This window comes from Magallana gigas, chromosome 4, assembly GCF_963853765.1.
Source record: "Magallana gigas chromosome 4, xbMagGiga1.1, whole genome shotgun sequence".
Classification (NCBI taxonomy): Eukaryota; Metazoa; Mollusca; class Bivalvia; order Ostreida; family Ostreidae; genus Magallana; species Magallana gigas.
In genome coordinates, this window is record NC_088856.1 from 23,343,742 (window position 1) to 23,365,377 (window position 21,636).

The window sequence follows — 21,636 nt, forward strand, 5'->3', positions numbered from 1 at the left end:
GGAAAATTGATATTGCCAAACTAAAACAAGCAGAGTATTACAACAAATCCGCACATCCGTTACAACCGCTATCAGTGGACGAAACGGTTAGAGTGAAAACCCCAAACAGACCATGGGAAAAAGGAACTATAACCGGGACCAACACAGAGATAAGATCGTACGAGGTCAAAACAGAGGCTGGAGCTGACTAAACAAGAAACAGGAAACACCTGAGAAATCAATGGAAGGTCCAGTGCCATACGACAATCCAGATGTGCCAGATGACAATCCAAACTGCACATGTAGTGACAACAAAGGAACTAATCCCGAGCCGAACACAAATAAAGATCCAGAGACCATCACAACTCGATCAGGACGCGAAGTGAAGCCGCCAGCAAAATATAATGACTTTGTAAAATCATGACTCTAAACTAACTAGTGTTTGAGATGAAAATAGAGCGTATATTATTTAGTTAGAAGCCATACCAAACCAGATGAACAATTACGTCAAATGAACTCTAGTCATAATCATATTTCAGTTGCTAGTCAGGTTAAGTGCAGGAGACAGCGTATACTTATTGTCTAGTCATTTCAAGCATATCATTGTGTTAAATATTCAAGGGGTTTTATCTAAAGGAAAGGGGATGTAACAATATGATGTATATTTGATCGGACTCGAGGTTCGGTGATATTCTGTTTTTATGTGCCTACCTGAATAAACGTAGTTTTGAGTTGACACAGACTTTTGTATATAGTATGCTAAATACGATAACGCAGCAATATTGAAACAACATGTATAAATCTTATTACCACAATTAATTGAAACAACATTCAAAGTCAGCAGTATTTAAGGTGGAATGGGACACCTCCTTGTGACTTATTATTTATCCAACAGCGTAGCGTTAGAGGTTTTTCTCAGAATCTCTAATTCCTGAGTTCAAATCCCGCTGGAGATTTGATATCTTCGCAAAAACACATTGTTTGGTTAAATGTGAAATCTAAAAATTTTAAATCGGAGTTATTATTCCATGAGACAGTAGCAAGATTTTCGGCGTTTAATTCGCTATCCATGCAAGATAAAGAATCTATTTACCTAAACCGTAATATTAACAACAAACCAGTGAGCACTGTTTTTATAAAAATAATATGAAATATCTCTGTGAATTGATAATGAAAGAATACACGCGTACTTGTTTTAAAAATATTTGTTGTACATATGTCTTTGGTGGTGCTTTTGATGAAGAGATCATGTGGAAAAGAATAAGGAAATATAATGACAAGATTCGAACACATGAAACAAATTGTAGGATGTGCAATTATACATTTGCAATAAAAATATACAATAATTATGAATGTTTTGAAAGGTCATTTGTTTATAATAAGGCCTTAATATAGTATCAGCTATAATTACTATAGTAGCATAGTTATCGGGTGTTTTTGAATTTGAATTCATTTTTTATGAACTATTGTCGATGAATACGATATAAGTGGACAGACATGTATACAATTGTAATATATTTATTTTCTAAATCATATTGTAGTATTAGTTTATTAACAATTCATATGCATGTATATCAGAATCACCAATAACTGTTTCTATTAAGGAAGAGGATTTTCTATTCGTACGAAGTGGCTAAAAAAATCGATAACGTGTAAATGGATGCTTATAGTTTTTCTAAATTTTAGGTTATTTTTTTTATCTAAATGGAAATTTATGATGTAAACAGGGTTATTTTCGTGTAATTTTCACCCTTCGACATTTGCGTACCATTTTGCGTACAATCGCCCAGACGCTGATGTACTTCAATTAATAATTGAAGACATTGGAATTCGCCCAGTCTTAAATTCGCCCGCTTATAACGTGGGCGAAGGAAGCAAAAATAAAACTGGTCGAATATTTCCCTTTATACAGTAATGCGTTACTCCATTAATCATAAAACTAGCCAAAGGTAAGAAATGAAATGAAATTAAAGCAAAAATTCATACTTGCAAATTTGCAAAATTCAGAGAGAACAAGCAAGTTACCACAGAGCAAATTGCTTTATTTGCCACATTGTGATAGATGTTTATAATTCCAGTGCTGGAGTAATAACTCGTGCATGCTTGTTCGCAGTCAAGTGATTTTCAGATCATGCATTCGATATGCATTGCGCTTTTTATCAAGCTTTCAGTATTAGTGAAATCGATTCTTTATAGCTACTGTATCTACAGGAAAAAAACCAGCCGGACGTCATCTTGATTGTTTTCAAAGTCCAAAATTTATCTGCTACCATTGGGCATTATGACAGCTCAATAAAAACAAAAAGGGGAATGTTGGTGCATGCCTCAGCGCAAAAGGACTATAGTTAACTACAGGTCGAGGCGACGATGCCAAATAACAAAAAAATAAAAGAGGATCAACTCGTAATGAATTTGAAAGTTTAAAAGTTATTGTAAACTGTTATTGAAATGTGTGTCGATTCATCGGGTGAATTGTTTTCGAATGTTACTGTGTTAATATATATATATATATATATATATATATATATATATATATATATATATATATATATATATATATATATATATATATATATATATATATATATAACATTCGAAAACAATTCACCCGATGAATCGGCACTTAATTTATGTATGAGATTTTTATCATTGTATGTGATGATACTTTCGGAATCTGCATATTCATTCATGCTCGTTCCAACTTGATGAAAATCTAGCCATTCTTAATAATTTAAAGCTGCTTGGTCCGATTTTTGGTCATGACAGTTCTTGTATCAAATAGTTTTCCATTTGCCATACAAACCATTTGCATAGCAAGTTATAGACGTTCTCCTTTTTACACCAGCAGAATCGGTCAAAGCAAACCTCAGAAATATTAGCAAACAAAACATACACAAATTGATGTGTAATTTGCCTTAACATAATGACTTTTTTTTAAAGCGATGTCAAAGTCGTAATACAACCATAACCGCCTCGACGTCAGGGGTGGATTTCAACATGAGGTGAAATAACGTGATACCCTAAAATGTCGCTTGTATTGTTAACAAATTTTGTACATGATTTTTTTCATTGAAATTTGGCTTACTTGACGGGGACAACATCTGCAATGTCTATTATTATACATATACTTAGCATAACCATCGTTTAAAAACGTGCACAAAAATTGATATAAAATCGGAGTAAGCAGCTTTAATGTTTAAGACCGCGGAACATTAAGTGGCAAGATTGGAAATATACAGCTTCCGTCAATTTCACCCGTTACAGTCAAAACATTTGAAATGGACGGGGAAAATTGAACCGGACGTCTGGGAAAACATTGGATTGAAACTGTAGTTATAGGAAGTGTATTTTCAATCCACCTCAGTGTTTCTAACTTGCTTAGGTATTGACTCAAAGCGATCGAATTTTTTTTTTTAGTATCAGCAAGGCGATGGATAAACATTCTATGTCATCAATAAGTATATAATAAACAAATATGAGAAGATCCTAATTGGGGAGATATCATACGCAAGGCAAATTAAAGCTTTGTCCGGTGACTTTAGAAAATCAGTCGTCACAAGTTAGTGTTTAGCTAGATAAACAATGGAAGCACATATCTATTCGTATACATTAACTTCGCGGGAAAATATAAATATATCTGGATAAAATTTGAAATTATTCAATCGAAGTTTGAATTATTCTCCTCGGGGAATAAACCCCGGTTCAACAATGGCCCCACTTGAATTCAGTCATGTTACATGTACGACTGATTCTCTAAAGCCATCGGACAATGCTTTGCCTAAAGTTTTTATAATCACTCCCAAATTGGGATCTCCCCATATTTGCTGATTATATATTATACTTATTGATTGATTGAATAAAATGTTTATTAATCGCTTTGCTGATACCAAACAAGTTTTTTTCAATTGCTTTAGAAATACTGAGGTGGATTGAAAATACACTCCTAAAAACTAGTTTTAATACACTGTTTTCCCAGACGTCCGCATTAATTTGTTCCCGCCCATTTCCAATGCTTTGACTGTAACGGGTGAAATTGACGTAAGCTGTTTATTTCCAATCTTGCCAGTTAATGTTCCGCTGTCTTATTTGTTTTGAATACACACGGAAATATTTCAAGATTTTTCCTTTTCTCATTTGTTTAAGATCCTTATCTTTACTCGTAAAAACAAATTTCACCGATTTTACGTGGTGTGATAACATTGAATGCTTTAGCCTAGAGCATATGCTTTATATTTGAACGTGTGTTTACAACATCTAAAAGACGGGACCAAGAAAAGATTATTTATGTGTTTATGTTGATTGGTATGTACATTTAAGTTCATTTTTTTGTCTTAGGTTATTTATTATTTTTAACCTTATGGTCAAATAATTATACATTTTTGATTAACCAATCATAAGCTGTATTTGTCATAGAAAGTACATGAAGATGAAGTTAATTAATCTATTATTATTCAATTATATGAAATGATATTCAGTATCAGTATTACACATGCTTCATCAGTCTCGTTTTCTTCTTAAGAGAAAAATTAGGCTAAAGTTTATTTGTCAGAATTCCATATACATTACTGTGAGTTAATGTTTGTTTATACGACTAAAAAACTTAAGTAAACAAAAAGGAAAAAACTATGAATATATTTTCTGACCCATTATATTTACTGCATCGATTATGATTGATTTACCGCCGTGCATAATTGTACATTTACAAACAGTAGTTCAACAGAGTATTTTTCAACCATAAAGTTTAACTAAAAAATAAAAAAATATTATCAACTGTCCACCTTTAAGCATTGCCTTTTTTGCTACAATGGTGAATCTTTTGTTATCATTTAAATAGGCAGGAAGTATGTCCATGTACCTGTATATTTTCTGAAATGAAAAAGGAAATTCAAAATAAACCGACATAAAATTTACATAACTAGCAATGTTAAAATTTAATCAGTCTGAAATATTTTTCTAAAGTTCTATTATGTTTCGTTTTTCATTTCACTGAAAATTTATAAAACGTCATTGTGAATAAATCCCGTATATATATATATATATATATATATGATTACGCCCATGAGAAAAGGGTGCTTATGGCATTTTTTACAAAACAGAGAAATAACGTCACAAACATATGACGTTACGTCATAACGTCGTCTGAAAAGCGTAAATTTTATAACGCGTCATTTTCATCGCGTTTAGTTTTTATACCTTTTTTTAAATCTAATTTTCACATCATTATAAATCATCTCTTATCATGCATACTTCATTTGAACACAAATTTGATTAACTACATGCATTTCTGTTTTTCCCGATCTGAGCTTGGCTATGATTTGGAGAAGAATTATAGAAATATTTTATCAATTTTAGGTGCTTCACCTTTTTTTTTTTTTTTTTTTTTTTTTTTTTTACAGCGCATTGATATTAACATATTTACACCAATTACATCTAATTTAAAAAAAATCTTATTTCAAATATTCAGACAATGCACATACTGTTGATTTCTTATTTTACGCAGGTTCTTAATTAATTCCGCAATTCAGCAGTTTTCCATCAAATCGCTAGAACATAAAATCGCGAATGCCGAATTTTTATCATAGTACACGTTTAATGTAGGTTAATACATATGTCCAGAAATAAAAGCGAGATTGTAAAATTCGCGAGATGCACTTCTCGCGATTTGACACGGATATTAATTCATCGTGTTTAAATAGTAATCTACGCTTTAAGTGCGTGGATTAAGAAAGCAAAAAAAAAAAAAATGAACTTAACAAATACATGTACTTGTATCGTCTTTATTCAGCAAGTACCGTTGCCGGTATTGTTTTAACTTTTTAATGTATGCTGCATGTACAATAAACATATCTTCCTGATAGATTACACAAAAGCAGTAAGTAGAAAAATGTCTGGTTAAACCAGCTAGCTGAAAATATCACAGTAAAAAAACTATTTAGAAATAAGAGAGATTATAAAGTCTGCAGTTCTGCACCCATCTCACCGATCCGGTAAACACTTGTATTGTTTAATTTGTCCTAGGTTTAGATAACATGTGTTTGTGTTTCCTTGCACATCCTAATGTTAGGAACGCTGCATTTACATGTACAAAATGAATCTGATATGCCCATAAAAAACTCAATTCATTGTTTTAATTCTTAACGAGACCAGGTCTAATTATCTCTACCCCATATATTTTTTTATGAAATTTCCTGCATAAAGTTTCACTGGTATATCAATTATCTTTAACAATAAAAAATAGCGACCCCGATTTCCTTCAATGTTCCTTCAGTAGTCTTCAATGTTATCAATTTTCTTTAGAAGTCCCTATGGGAATTTGTTGAAAAGGCGCTAAATCTTATTTCCCCCTCATATTATTTGTATCTTTGCCCACGATTTTTTTCGACCGATTGATTTAATATCTAGAAGTACATCGTGAGGATTTCAGCTCTGTACGTTTCTATAGAGCTACAAGTATGATTTACTCCTGGTTTTTTAATGAATTGGAGGGGCAAAAATGGGTGTGTGTAATAAGCGCGAATCAAACAATGAAATGCTTTCTCTGGTAAGTAATGCACGATGTGGAGATGGCAACATTGCAATAAATAAATAAAAATTAACATAACACGCCCTTGCGGGTTCTGTAATTTTATTCTGTGATGATCGCTACCGTCATAACCCGCATGAATCATTAATAAAAGTATTTTATTGTTTATATTTACATCCTTCTTTTTACAGATTAATGAATTGGTTGTAAAGAAAAAGTAAAATTAACTTTATTATTGTTAATGTACATCAATACGTTAAATAAACGGAACCGCTACGTCATCTTAAATGGGAGGTTGAGTCTAAAATCATCATGAATCTTTCGTGTAGTCGAGGATTTTTCTAAAGCTAGTCGATTAATGTTTCGACCAATCGATAAACGAATGTAGATTTCAGTCCTGTCAGTTTCTACAGAGATTTGAATTACAATTAATTTTCTTCAGAAATAGAAGGAATCATACTTAATGGATGTAAATAAAAACAAAGAAGTTAACTCAATGTACAACTTAATCAAAACACCACTTAATGTTTCTATCGGCCGTGTTTTTTGTTAAAAAGGACGTTTTAAACAGACGATTTCTTCTATTTTTTTTTTATTGAAAATTGCTATGTTAATATTAAATTTTGCTTGTAATTCTGTCTTTATTACGTCGATTTTGTTTTTAATATTGTTGTATATGTTTAAAAGGTGTTAAACAGTCGAATGATTCAGAAATGATGAAATCATACTGTTATCCTTTTCTGAAAATTAAAACTTCCTATTTCAAGTTATAAATTTAAATAAAGAGCCAGAACAACAAAATAGTCATGACGTGACTCCTATTATATAATTACAGGTTAACTCCAACCTAATTATTCATTGACCTGATTTCTAAATAGAAATTAAAAAAACCAAGATTCTTTACGACGACGCACGCAGTATGCTTAAAAAAGGGGGAAATGTTTTCTTGCCGGTACCTACGGTGAAACAAGAGTTCGGAATATTTTTCCAAACATGAGTATTTAGTGATAATTTATTGGAAAAAATGTAGACATCATAATTAAAACATATTTTTACTACCATATATAAAATAAACGACTCGCTCTTTTCTACTTTAATACCGATAAATCATGATCGAAAATGTTTAATATTACAAACGTTGAACCTACCTCATGTTTTATATCGGGACTTATTTTTTAATTCAATTAGCATTAATAAATCAATAACTTTGCAATCGTCAAGACAAATCTTAAAACTTGATGACGGACATTTTCTTCTGACCATTACTGAAGAACTTGAAAATTCAGACAGTTTCACGATCCAGTCCGAACCTGAGTTTTATTTTCACATTTATTTTAGTCGATGGAGTGGATTCATAAAATTTATTTTACTGATTTAATTGTGTAAGATTTACAAATGATTTTGGAATGTTGGATACTTAGAGACTAATTACAGCGCACTGACGGTGTATTTAAATGCATGCATAAGCTGTGGGTTATGGGTAATGAACGGTTGAGAGTTATCTAAAACTAAAGGTGAAATATAAATGTGTACATTCAAAACACGGAATCAATCTCTGCAAACTGCATGTTTTCTCTATAATACTAAACCTACATATTTGCCGTGGAAAAGTAAGTGTCCGGATGTTGTTTTTCATGTGTGGGCACGCCCGAAATGTGTAAGCACGGGGGGGGGGGGCTTAACTCTTGTAGAAAAACAATCACGATAGTTTGAAAAAATGTGTCTAGAAGTGATCGAATCGAAAGTAAAAATATTCCACATACACACAAAACCATTTTGTATTATGTGAAATTTATCAGTATTGGAAGGGGGTGAATACCATCCGATCCAGGGAAAGGGCACTCTTTTCCATAAATTATGCATAAAGTCGAATGGAAAAATCTTTTGAACAGAAAGGGTGGTGTAAAGGGCATGATCCCGGCAGTGGTCGATTAACTACTTTTTTAATTGTGTTTATCTGTGAATGCACAGGTTAAAGTCTAGTTACTTCTGAAACAATTTCTAAAACTTCAAAAGAATAGTTCAATGCTGCTACTACATGTATAATTGTACAATGGATCATGATTAAACATGCACAATTGTACGATACGGGACTTTTGATATTGTTTTAAAAGTTCAAGTCTAAAAGATGACATATTTAATAATATCACGAAAATCGTATATGTTGTTTATTTAAAAGAACAAAAGCGACTAATCTGTTTTAGCTATTCATTGTTTATATGGAAACGACAGTGTTTATGTAAATGAAATACGTTCACATAGATTACTCCACTTAATGGTTTCTCGTTGATATCCCAAAAGAAACTGAAACTAAACAACCGCCGTTTCTTTTTTTCTTTTTTTTTTGAAAAATCGCTTTTCACTGGCAGACAACTACGCTGTCAGTAGAAACATTTTACCGGGGTATTTTTGTTTAAAAAAAAACCAATAAAAACAAACCTTTGTTTTTAAAATAAATGAATAACATAGATTCAAGCATATAACTATATGCAACAATGTAATAAGATTCTGATAACAAAGTGCTGTATTTTACGTTTATTAAATGACTAATTCACAGTAATGATTGATAACCTTTACTTAAAAAACTGTTGACGTTGCGTATGTGAAACACGACGTCGTGATTTTCCTTATGAAATAGCATCACTCTAATTGGGAAAAAACTCTACTTAGAATTAGCGTATAGCCATAAAATTTTAGATCTGACAACTTTGAGATGTGTTTAATTCAATTTTGTAAAAATCTTAAAATGTTGAAAAAATGCCATAAGCACCCTTTTCTCATGGGCGCAATCATATATATATATATACCCTTGTAAAGTAAGTGTGTAATGTAAGATTTTTGTAATGTGACATTATTGTTTATTTCGTCCGGTACATTGGATATGGCCCATTGTTTGTTTTTTTAAAGCAAAATCAATATTGGGGCAACACACATTTTTCTTTATGTCGAACGTGAACACTATTTTATCGAAGATGTAACCTATTTTGTTATTTTAATCTTTACTCAGAAAATATTTGAACAGAGACAATAATAGCCCTCTTATACACGAATACATTTTTGTGATCAGGTTATATACACAGAGTGGAATGTAAACATATGAGCGTATCACAAAAAATGATAAAGGAAGAAGTATACACTTGTCGTTCTCAAGTTTGTTAGTTTAAAAAATGAAAATTGGGTGGATATAGTTAATTTTCCGAAAGGAAAATATACATTTAAATGTTTTGTTTAATATAATATTGTAGATTTTAATCACTCGATACAGAAATATATTTAATCAATGGGCTACATGTACATCTAATTTTAGTTATGTAAGTAACGAGGAATAGAAAGTCAAACATTGTATAAATAACGATGCAAAATCATACAATTTGTTTGCGTGAAAAGTTGACACTGTGAAATTAAGTGATTTTGCATCTCTTACACTGGTATATGTCATTAATACTGTGTGACTAGGTTCTAAGTATGTCTCACTATTATCAAGCTGATCAAATTTCACCTAGCCTTATGTGTCTGTAGACAATTTTCTTTCTTTACAATTCATGAAGGAACATACAGTTCTATCAGTTGTTATGCTTGTCAAGGTTGCCTTTCCAAATCAAAAGACAGTTTCTGATGAGCTGGTTAATTGATGTTTTTATTTTTTTATCAGTCTGTAACAGATGTGGCAAACGTTGCTACTGCAAAAAAAAAAAAATTAATACGGCTGGTGAGAGTTATACAAATAAAAATATAGACTGTAGTGTAGATGAATGCACATTAAAATACTGTTTCAGCGTTTTGTATATTAATAGTTGAGATTTAGGCTTTTCAAGCATGAAACAAAAATAAAGTTCAATGGTACAGAGCATGTTTTAACATGTTGCAATTGTAATTAGGACAACATGTGTCGGTGCAGTAAATCGATCTGGGAAAAATCATTAGGCATTTCAGAAATGTAATATATCCCGGTTTATACAAGGTAAGCAAAACAGCACAGTATATTAGTAGCTGACAAATTGAGTATTCTATACAATTTTATTAATGATATGCATTTATAAACAGCAGTTGAGATATACATTTATAGTCCGTGTCTTTTCAATAAGCTATTTTATCGATTATCATCTAAAAAAATTGTTTCGTTAGTAATCTTCTATTTCTACAGCTTGAATTTTCATATTTGTAATAACAATTATTATAAAGAAAATATCACAATGCAAACATATTTAAATTCTGAGAACATTAACAAACGTTGATTTATGCATGGCAATTAAATATATGAAACCGAAAGTAGATTTACACTAAATTAACGTAATTGTAAAAAAATACAAACTCTTATATTTTACAATATCACCCTATAACATAACAACATTGTTATTGAAAATTTGGTTCGATTTTTTCTGACGAAAAATACATCCATAACAGTACATGCTACTGAATAAACCATTGCGGCTTTTCCCCGTTTACGTAATTGCCGTCAATTTCAATGCTAAAAATAAATTGAAGAAATTCCCGTTATGTTTAAATATTGTTCGAGAATTACCTGTAAGATTTTGCGTAAGGACCTGAATCAAGTAGGTGGTTTATATACCGGCAAAAAAATATAATTTTTATTCATATAACTTGACCAATTTTCGTATTGGCAACGTGTAATTTACAGTATCATACAAAGACTAATAACATTAAATTTTAATATAAATGTTTATCATTAATTGCATTGTCTGATAAAAAAGACACTTCTATATTTTACTATTTTTGTTTTGTTCTTTTATGAAAATTTGAACAAAACTTGATCATGAAAAAGCAATTACATTGAAGCAATATATATATTGGCCATTCTGGGTATTTTATTATCAACGGGAAGTAACGCTTATCAAGTATTACTTCTAGGATTTGTCGCACACAGTTCAACATTGTGGCAATGTTCTACACGTTATCTTCTTGTTGATCTTTGTAAAACATTTTTTTACTAAACTGACAACAGTTCTTCGTTTTAATCAAATGATATATTGTATAATTATAGAAAACAAAGATGAATTGGAAAGCAGGCACAAATCATACAGGTCATCTCAATGATTATCATGCAATATAACGTTTTTTCATTCAGTGTTACTGACACAATTACAGACTTCTTATTTGTATGTAAAACAAATAAAATACATAAATGCATTGCTTCTGTCTTTTATTTCATCATGTTTAATACTTTAAATTAATCATTTCAGTGCCCGACAGAAGCGGATATGGGTCTCTTTCAGTTATTAGTACTATTGAGTATTCAAATCATTGCAGCAAAGGTACATATTTAATTCATTTAAACATTAAGTATTAAATGAGGTAAACGAATAAGTCATTGACAATATATATATACGGTAGATTCTTAATTAAACGCGAGGAATAATATTCAAAATTGATTTAAAATTGAGATGACTTACGGAAAAAAAAAACTTTTTAAGTTTAGCGCAGGAAAGATACTACTTATGACTGTTTATATACCTTCATTTTTGATATTAATAGGTAAATAGTTTTTATGTCTGTAAAATACTTTAATTCCGATTAAAGTTGTTTTATATATAACTGTCTCTTTATTAGCTAAAATTTGAATTTGGTTTTGAAATTAATTACATTATAGGCGAACTGTCGAAGCCAAACAACATATAGCAATAAGAACAATATATTTTTAAAAGTGCTTACATTTTTATCATCACCTCAGCAGAAAAAAAATCTCGTCAGCCAGTGTCTGATCTTTACAAATTTTTATAGGAGTTATGTATTAAGAAATATAGTATTTTAGAAACTTACATTTAAAACATGAAATATAAACACATATTTTTATTTTATTTGCTCGGTTTAATGGAAACTCGATAAGCTTCTTCTCTAGTCAATTAAATCCAAGACCATTTATATTAGTTTGGTTGTTATGGACAGAATCTGTCAAGCTTTGTAAGGCTTTTGTGAACCACTACATAAAACATCAAAACAAACTAATGTGTGCTATAAAAGTCCCAACTTAATTGTTCTTTCATTATGCAAGCGAAAACATGTTTGTCGTCAATTGTAGAGTGCAATATAAGCTTTGATTTTGTGTCCGGATCTAATATTAAGGTTCAAGAAAAGGTCCACACGTTGAGAAAAACTTGTTAAGGTCAAGATCTAGTAAATGAAAGGTGCCTACAGGTTTATGAAATTAAAGATATAAATTCTTTTCATGATGCTTCATAACAATAGCTTTGTTTGATAGAGTGTACCGGAGCTAAATTTTGGTAAACACTATGAAAAATCATGTTTTAAACTGTCATTTTCAATGAAATATGAAGGAAATAAGGAACAAATTTTGGAGTTTTGTCTATTTTGTCTCTCCAAAAATAGAATGAAACAAGCTCTTGACTTCCTCTTTAAAGAGATGTCAAATTGAATACTTATTACTTATCCCATGATTTAACAGAAAATGTCAAGAAAAATGTTTAATTTTCTATATAATTCCTTTAGAGCCGTAAAGTACGGGAAAACGATTCTTCAAATAATTATGACGTCATAATGGATCTACCACCAAAAAGACACTCTGTAATCATTTACTAGATATTGACCTTAACACCTGTAGTTAAACAGTGAATTAAGTACAAGTAGTTATTACATATTGAACAAGTTTTGATGTTAATCTAAATTACATTTTTATTTAGGGGGTAGGATACAATATCATTGTACAGAAAAGGTCCACCCCATGTAAATATAGTTCACAGTATTTCTACCCGATGACCTTTCATTCTAGAGGTAGGACCCACTATTATAGTTCAAGAAAAGGTCCGCCTCGTTGAAAGAACTTGTCATACATGGATGTAGTTTGATATTCATTTGATTCTTGTTGTGATATTTTTCACTTGATCTTCTTAATGTTGGAGTGGACATGAAATTGACTTCAGGGAAGTTTATTTTTATTTATTCAGAGTAGTTATACATTATTTATAAGTATTTAAAAAGATATTTCAATTAAAGGAATATGACCCGGTTCATGTATATATAAATGCATTGTGTCACTAAAAAGATTGTAAAATTAATGTAATATTAGAAAGAGAAGTTACTGTAGTAAAACATATTTATAATTATGTTTTATCCGACGACTTTTTAAAAATGTGACAAAGGCCTGAAATCCATTGCAAACGATTGTCCGTCTCATTGAAATGATTTTAAAATATTAAGCTATGTTTGGGCTATTTGTCTTACGGTATTGATTTTCATTTAATGGCCTTTTTATTCTTTAAATTGGGGGAGGGGCCAAGAAATGCATTTCATAATGTTTATATGATACTTGTGAAAAAAAAATTAATGCTATACATGTATGTGGGCGTAGCAGGCAGGAATCTAAAATAAAATGTTACAAGGTGTCAACATTTGCCTTTTTCACACAAATATTTCCTTTATAGGATATTTTTAAACTGAATTACCTTAAATTCTTTTAAGATACAAAATGCTAAGACAGCTGAAGGACTTTTGGCTCTTTGCTAATACTACTTGTGTTTAATTTCTTATGAACAAATCAATTCCTTTGGATATTCCCCTTTTTTGCTATAAACAAGGGCAAAAGTCTGATCCAAAAATATAATTATAGAAAAAAGGATCGAAGAGTTGAACAATTTATTATAATTAACATAACTTACACATGTGCCCTAGTGCAAATAAAAAATAGCAATAATACGTACCGCTTGTAGGTATCGGTATTAAACTTAATTGTAAAAAATATTTGATTTTGTAACGTGTCACGTTTTTAAGCGTGAATCATATTGAAAAGATGTGCAAAAAGAGGACGTATAAAATGTCCATTGTTTACATGACCATTTCAAACAGTCAAACACCTGAAGGTGTGAACCCTTCACACCTGCAAGGTAGTGTTTGTGTATACCGGTGTAACACCTGACTGAAGCAATTGTTAAATTAGTGACACCAATTAGTTTCATTTCCTGTTTATATAAGATCGACTGGCAAAATTAATGTTGAAATAAAAACCCCCCAGGTTTAAACTGTTTTTTAATGTGAGTTTTAACTACATGTTAAATTATATATTTTCATTAATTTTACACTTCGTGATGGATGTTTACGAACTCACCTTGGGTGAGTTCTCCTTTTAAAGAATTACAAAACAATACCACTTATTTTATAACAAAATAATCGAAATTGAAAAAAAATATACAAATGAAAATTAAAATATATAACCCGGACCTTTTATGTTAGGCGGACCTTTTCTTATACGGGCCGGACCCTTTTAGAGCAAAGGCGGACCTTAAATGTTAACAATTATGGTCCGCCCCGGACCTTTTTACAGGGCGCACGTTAAATTATACGACACCGGTCTCGTTGTAGTCAAAACCAATCAAATATGTACAAACAAAGCTATTTAAAGCTAGTGTAAATATGTAGTAGATTAATTAACAATTGCAAATTACTAACATAAAGGTGTAAGCAACTACCAATTGTTATGAACTAAAATATATTTGATGCAAAAGAAACGTAAACTCTGTTCAGTATTTTTGTCGTAATCAAATTCGTAGGAATTACATGTTTGTAAATTATTTCGAGGCTATAACTTGTAGAATTCTTCAGCCATATGTTCTTTCCTTGTATTTGTATTTGTTTTTTATTTCGTTTTAGAGTTGTGATATACCGTTGGCAATTTTATTTTGATAGATACAAAGTAACATAAAATGTCTTTATAATAAAACTCATGAAATATATTTCCTTTTAAGAGTAACTTTACAAAGACGGGATATTTCCCGGTCCCCGTGTGTCCAAATAATACACAAGAATGGCAGGCGTCATCTCGGCTGTTGAATTGTACTGATACCTACAAATATCACTGTGCACCGTATCGTGATCTATCCCAGCTTTATGAGTTTTGCTATCAAAGACCGCTGTTAGAAGTTAAAAAAGGTAAGTTTGAAGTTTTGGTTAGAAAGCAACATTAACAAAGAATTTTCTTAAAATAACAAGCACACACAATAAGCAAGGGCGTACTGTGGAATCATTTTTATTTGTGGGAGTCAATGTTCGTGGATAACTAAAATGTCCCTCGTTCGTCGGGACGTAGTTCTGTTGGTACATTGTAGTGTAATTGGGATAATTTTGATAAATATTAAACGCATGATTGTGTTAAGTTATAGGTTCTCGGGGATGTAAATTTGTGGGCAAGGTTTAAACACGAAAGTCACGAACATTTGTCTCCCAAAAACAATTATTATTCCACAATGTTTGTGCCAAATTAGTGAAAGTTTATTTATTCGTTGTTATAATTATTCATTTTCGCAAAGTTCAAGCAAACATTTTCATATGTGTTTCATATCAAAACGTAGAATACATTGTATTTTTTCTCTCACTTACAGGACATTGCATTGGAATAGCAGAGAGTGGCATTTTGATTGAAATAAATTGTGCACAATATTTTGCTCATGGATGTCCACTTGAAGACTACAACAGTAGCCAGTTGTACAACTGTATGTAAACATGACTGTGTCCCAGTTCTTAGGTTACCTTATTCAACTCTTAAGCAGGGTCAAATTCGCCATATTTTCAAAAATCATCTATTCTACTCTCACACATTTGGGTGATAACTATAAAAAATAATAAAAAATTGATGCTAGTCTGCAAAATTACCCCTTTCCGCATTTTCCGCAATATTCATCATACTTAAATGTTAAGTATTTGGTAAAAATGTTAGTACGCCAATATAGAGTAAAACTATGGTAGAAATACATGTAAAAAAGTTTTCGATACCGTTAATAAACCCCAGCTAAGAAACCAAAAATTGGGGCATAAACAATGGGTGGGCAAAATTACTCAAACACTTGCAACGTAAAATAATTTCACCGAGTTAGTATAGTCATTGTCCTAAGGTGATACAGTATTTATGCACAAGCACAAATGTGCAGGTTGGGTATTTTAAAGTGCATGCACTTCATATGAGTAGTTAATTTTATTTAGGACTTGTATAATTTACAATCTGTAAATTGGAATTAACGTAAAAATGAAAATGAGTGGTCGTGCATCGTAATAACTTGTCTTGGTTAACTCAAAATCATTTAAAAAAAAATAAAAATTCCATTCTTTCGTCGAACTATCTAATAAAAGTCCCTTGGTTTTTGGTATATAAAAAAATAACTTTAATATTAACTGGTTGAATTTCATTCAATATTTTTACTCGTTTGCATTTAATTTGTTTTTGACGAATAGAATGCTAAATGAAATTAATTTCCAAAAAACAATTCTCAAACGAATTCCATGTAATGCATTAGCATCGCAACCACTGTACCTTCAAACTAATGTACCTTCGGACTACAGAATCTTCGGACCTATGAACCTATAGACTACTGGACCGTGACTGGACTATTTAATGTTTCTCTGTTTTACTGTTAATTATTACGAATTGATGTGATTGTATTCTTAAATTTTCTCTGCACTTTTCTATACCAACCGCTTGCAATACAAACGTGGATCGATATGACAGTAAACCAAAGATGTATATTAGCCATTTATCTAAACCATAAAAAATTAAAACCTCTACCACCTCTACATTTTTCACAGTAAATATTGCGGGTGTGTTCCCCAAACTACTACTCGCCAATCAGGCAACTAGACAATTACGGGGTTCTCTAAGGGGCACTTGTATAGAGTATGCCTCTATCTACCTGGATTGTACAAGAGTTGATTATTACCTTGACCATATGTCGGATTTATTTTATTTCATTGTACAAGTTAGGAGGAATAGACACAATATCTTTAACTCAGATATTCCTTTCCTTGTTAAGTACATTATATGTATCCAATTTACTTACTGACTTATTAATCTAACATAATATTTTACATACATGTACAAAAAAGGTAAATGCTTACTTCAAAATTTCCTAGGAAGCTAACGAGAAAACACATTTTTAAAGGAAAGACTTCAGCGAAAAATATATTCAAAATCTGGGATATCATTTTTATTCTTTATTCTCATGATAAAAAATATCAAAATAAAAAATGTTTGCCTTTGTTTTAAATCTGAAACAACAATGGCATTAGATATTGGTTATTTATTTGTTACAAGTATTAGGTAAGGCTAGTATTAGCCAATTGTTTTGTTCAATTACATCCTCTTCCGTTCAATAATAGATAAAATGATAACGTTTTCCCATGCTATTGCACTTATAATCAAACAAAATTTAATCTAGTTACATGTGCATTGTGCAAATTATATCGGTAAATTTTTTCGGAAAATAATAATCATTAAAAGTTGGTCAGATAAGTAGTAAGAAAGAACTAGGAACAGTTTCAGTCATATTTTGCCCTGTTTTAAAGTGAATTTCAAAAGTATTAAAAAAATTAAAATGTCACAATTTTTTTTACATAACAATACCTATCAATTAAGAATCTATTAACATGTACCTTTAGTTATTATTTTAAGAATGGTAATTTTGACGTTATAAAGCGTACATTTTTCCTTAAAACTAACAGAAAAACACAAATAATTCAGTAGTTTTTTTAGTATTTGAAGTAGTGAATCAAATTTTATAATAATTTATACATGTTAATTCTATGGCTTCACATTTAAGCTTTATGAATATCATAATAACCACCATTATATTTTATCGCTTGAGAGGGTAGAAAAGATGATTTTTGAAATGTTGGTCTTCGCTGAATATTTGACTTTGCCCATGCGACCCCCAGGGGTTGGGGTTAAGGTCACGATTTTCACAATTTAGATTGTTTTCTCATAGGAATGCTTCGAACTAAAAACATTATAAAGATAATTTACTCAGTAGTTTTTCCAGAAGAAGCTTAAAATGTGGCGCTGTTAACAACCGACGTCAAACGCAAGCCGCATTACGACACATTGACCATGGCGACCTAAATATCCCTATTTATTTATCATAAGTTTGTCCCAAATTTAAAAAAAAAATAATTAAATTTAGTTAATTGGTCACTGGAGAATATGTACACGGGTTCATTGCTAGTTACAGTCGATCAAATCAATAGCTAATTCGTACATCGGAGTTTTGGTGTTTTTATTGAATGTTAACCCTAATGTTTTACATTTATTATATTTACAGACCCCAATTGTCTTAGTATACTCAATGGTTGTTATACAGAAGATTGTGTTTGTAAGTGTCAATCTGCAAGAAAAGAGAATGACACAAAAACGAGCAAGAGTGATATTGCAACAGTACCTAACTTTCTGAATATATCTGGGTAAGCTGTTTTTAATTTTTTTTTAATTTTAAAATGTGTTCTATTAATTTTTTAATGATTTTTTAAGGTGTAGAAATTGCGCGTAAGCAGTATTACTTTAAGAACGTATCAATATTGTACTAATATCGAATAGATTGCTTCCTTGTAAATCTACCTAAAACAAATTCACCCAAATTTTAGAATTCTTAAGTAAATTTAATTTTTTTTATAATAAATCGTATAATAACTTTTGATATATATTTGTATCAGAAGAGTCATTTGCATACTTGGGCGTTCATTTGAACAAAAGTTAAGCAGAATAATTTGTTTTACATAACCGCACATCTCATTAATTGTTTACCGACAGAGTTATTTTCTTTGATAAACATTATTTATATATTAAACATATTATAATATGCTCCTCTGGTGAATGAATTTTCTTTTATTTCAAAATGTTATTTTTGTATTTTTTTTTTTACACCTTTCCAACCGTAATGTTAATTTTTGATATTAAAAAAGCATGTGATGTACCAATGCATAGGACCAATGCTTTAAGGTATCTATGGATTAAATTTTCTTCGATTTTCTGTTTGTTTAAGGTATCATGTTAAATTGAACATGTAATCGCATTTTAATGTGAAGAGAATACTCAATTGTTCTATTTACAGACAAAGGACTGAACCTGCTTCATGTGAAAATCAATACTTAATTGCTTTTGTAATCATATGCCTGATATGTCTTATTGTATCAGTAGCATTAAATGTCGTCCAATATCGCAAACAGTCTTGTCAAGGTAAGATATCTGGAGCAGAAAATTAAGTGATATTATATATTATTAAAAAACTAATGGTTTTAAATACAGGTTTTATAAAAAGTTAACGCCTCTTGTTTGCATACGAAAATAATAAAAAAAAGTGGGTAGGATTTATTAGAATGAAAGGAAATAAAAACCTTGTCCGATAGTGATCTTTCTCCTTGCTTTGTATATTCAGGACTGATGTCTTAAATTGGTAGTTAGATCTTTAACAAGCGTTTTAACACAGAAACAAAAAACTGACACTTTATCTTTTTTATGGTGTCGATTGTTTTAATAAATTTAAGATGACCCACTACACCTTGAAATATATGCTTAAATCAGCAGGAAAATAAATAGTTATGGTAGATAGCATGATGGATAAGATGTTATTAAGTCTACAGGCGACAAGTGGGCAGGTTTGAATAAAAAAAAATCTGCAAATAGAAACAAAAGCTCCTTATCTGCAGTTTACAAGACTGATAATTTAACTTTGAGCTTTGACGATATTCAACCAAATCGATTGATGCAAATAGTTTAACAACACATTTAAATCGATATCGTGTGAAGTAGTGTCTTAAAAAGTATGAGTCTGGGTGTAGTGAGGTACCTTAGAGCATAAATCAGAAGAAACAAATTTAAAAAGTATTCAAAACACTGAAGGCTTTTTGTTAAATGTTGTTGCTTGCGTAAACTATATAAAGTGAATATGAAAAATTTGAAATATAACTTATTATTGTAGGATGTACATGTTATACAATTGCATCGTCAGATGAAGGACTGGGACTTTTAAATGGTAAGACTCTTCAGATGTTTTATAATTTGTTAATCTATTGGAATTCTGTTTTTATAAGCCAGCATTATTACTTTTCTTTCAAACTATTTATGTAAATAGCTGAATTTACGAAGTAGATAATAGTATTTAACTGATTTAATTGCAATTTGTTTTATAAAAATGATCGGATGACTTTTTAGGGGCAAAGTGGAATAAAAAATCCCCAGTTAAAGTGGCCACTTTCAAAGTTATTCCAAAGTGGCTTGAAACCCCCCCCCCCCCCTCCCCGTAAAATTATTCAAGATTTTGAAAGTCATTAACTCATCGTTTTTAGCTCACTGAGACAAAATCTAGGGTTTGGGGTATAAGCCAATGCAAATATATCCCCGGCGTCTGCGTTCAGACCTGGTGAAAATTTTGGAGCCGGTCTTTCTTTTCAGGCTCTAAGTTTTAGTTCACCAAACTTAAAGAAGTATCTTATGTATGGAATTAAAGTAGCTGAATGCTTTATCTAAACAAAAGATTTAAGATGCTTGAGGAAGTTCCTGTTTATAGCAGGTTAAGTGTTTGGAGCAGGTGCCCTTTGATGACCATATCCAAATCATAACTGGTCCTATCTTAACGAAAGTTATACGACTGGTCTATGGTATGCTACATTCACAATTAGCAGGTTTGATTGCTGAATTTGGGCCATAGGTTTTTTTGTTAAAGGGGTTTGAAGTTTTTGGAGAAATAACAGTTTTTGGAGCAAGTGTTTTTAAAGGTCGTGTTCTGTATTTAACTTTTCCTATCCATAGTAGACTTGCATAGATGAAGCATCTTATTAAACATGCACTAGATCGGCTTAAAATAATATTTTTTAATTAAATGTTATGATGATATATGATGATATATAATATATATATATATATATATATATATATATATATATATATATATATATATATATATATATATATATATATATATATATATATATATAGTTAAATCCAAAAAATATCGCAGTGTCCGGTTTTATATACCAAAAAATATCGCAGTGTCCGGTTTTATATAAAGAAAATTTGAAAAATGAAAGACAACACAGAGTAAAACGTTAGCGCTTTCATTCATTTCATTGTTTATATGATATGATACAATCCATATGACAAAAATCATATAACAATATAATATTGTATCATTTCATAGACATTTTCGTAATATATAATACAGTACCGTGTTATATGATTATAATACTTGAATAGCTGTCAATGAAATTGATCAGCCCTTTATATTTCCGTAGTCAATCAGTAACAAACCTACATGTAATAAGTGTTTTGTTTCCCGAGGTCTATGTAGCCAGACATTTATTTCACAAGAAGCAATGATCTTTAAAAATCCATGTAAAAGTAGCTTTAA

General features: G+C 30.7%; 1 protein-coding gene across 4 annotated transcripts in view; it reads left to right on the forward strand.

Annotated features, from left to right (window-relative positions):
- The window catches only part of LOC105325699 (ankyrin-3), a 130,782-nt gene that overhangs the window by 90,904 nt on the left and 18,242 nt on the right, over positions 1–21,636 (forward strand). For 2 of the 4 annotated variants that reach the window (XM_066081678.1, XM_066081675.1), the window contains exons 4-7: positions 15,850–15,960; positions 18,556–18,694; positions 19,342–19,466; positions 20,209–20,262. In XM_066081678.1, coding sequence (XP_065937750.1) covers positions 15,850–15,960; positions 18,556–18,694; positions 19,342–19,466; positions 20,209–20,262 — 429 coding nt within the window. Of the gene's footprint in view, positions 1–10,211; positions 10,464–11,703; positions 11,776–15,216; positions 15,401–15,849; positions 15,961–18,555; positions 18,695–19,341; positions 19,467–20,208; positions 20,263–21,636 lie in introns of those variants that run through there. The other 2 variants (XM_066081676.1, XM_066081677.1) reach the window with 2 other exon arrangements.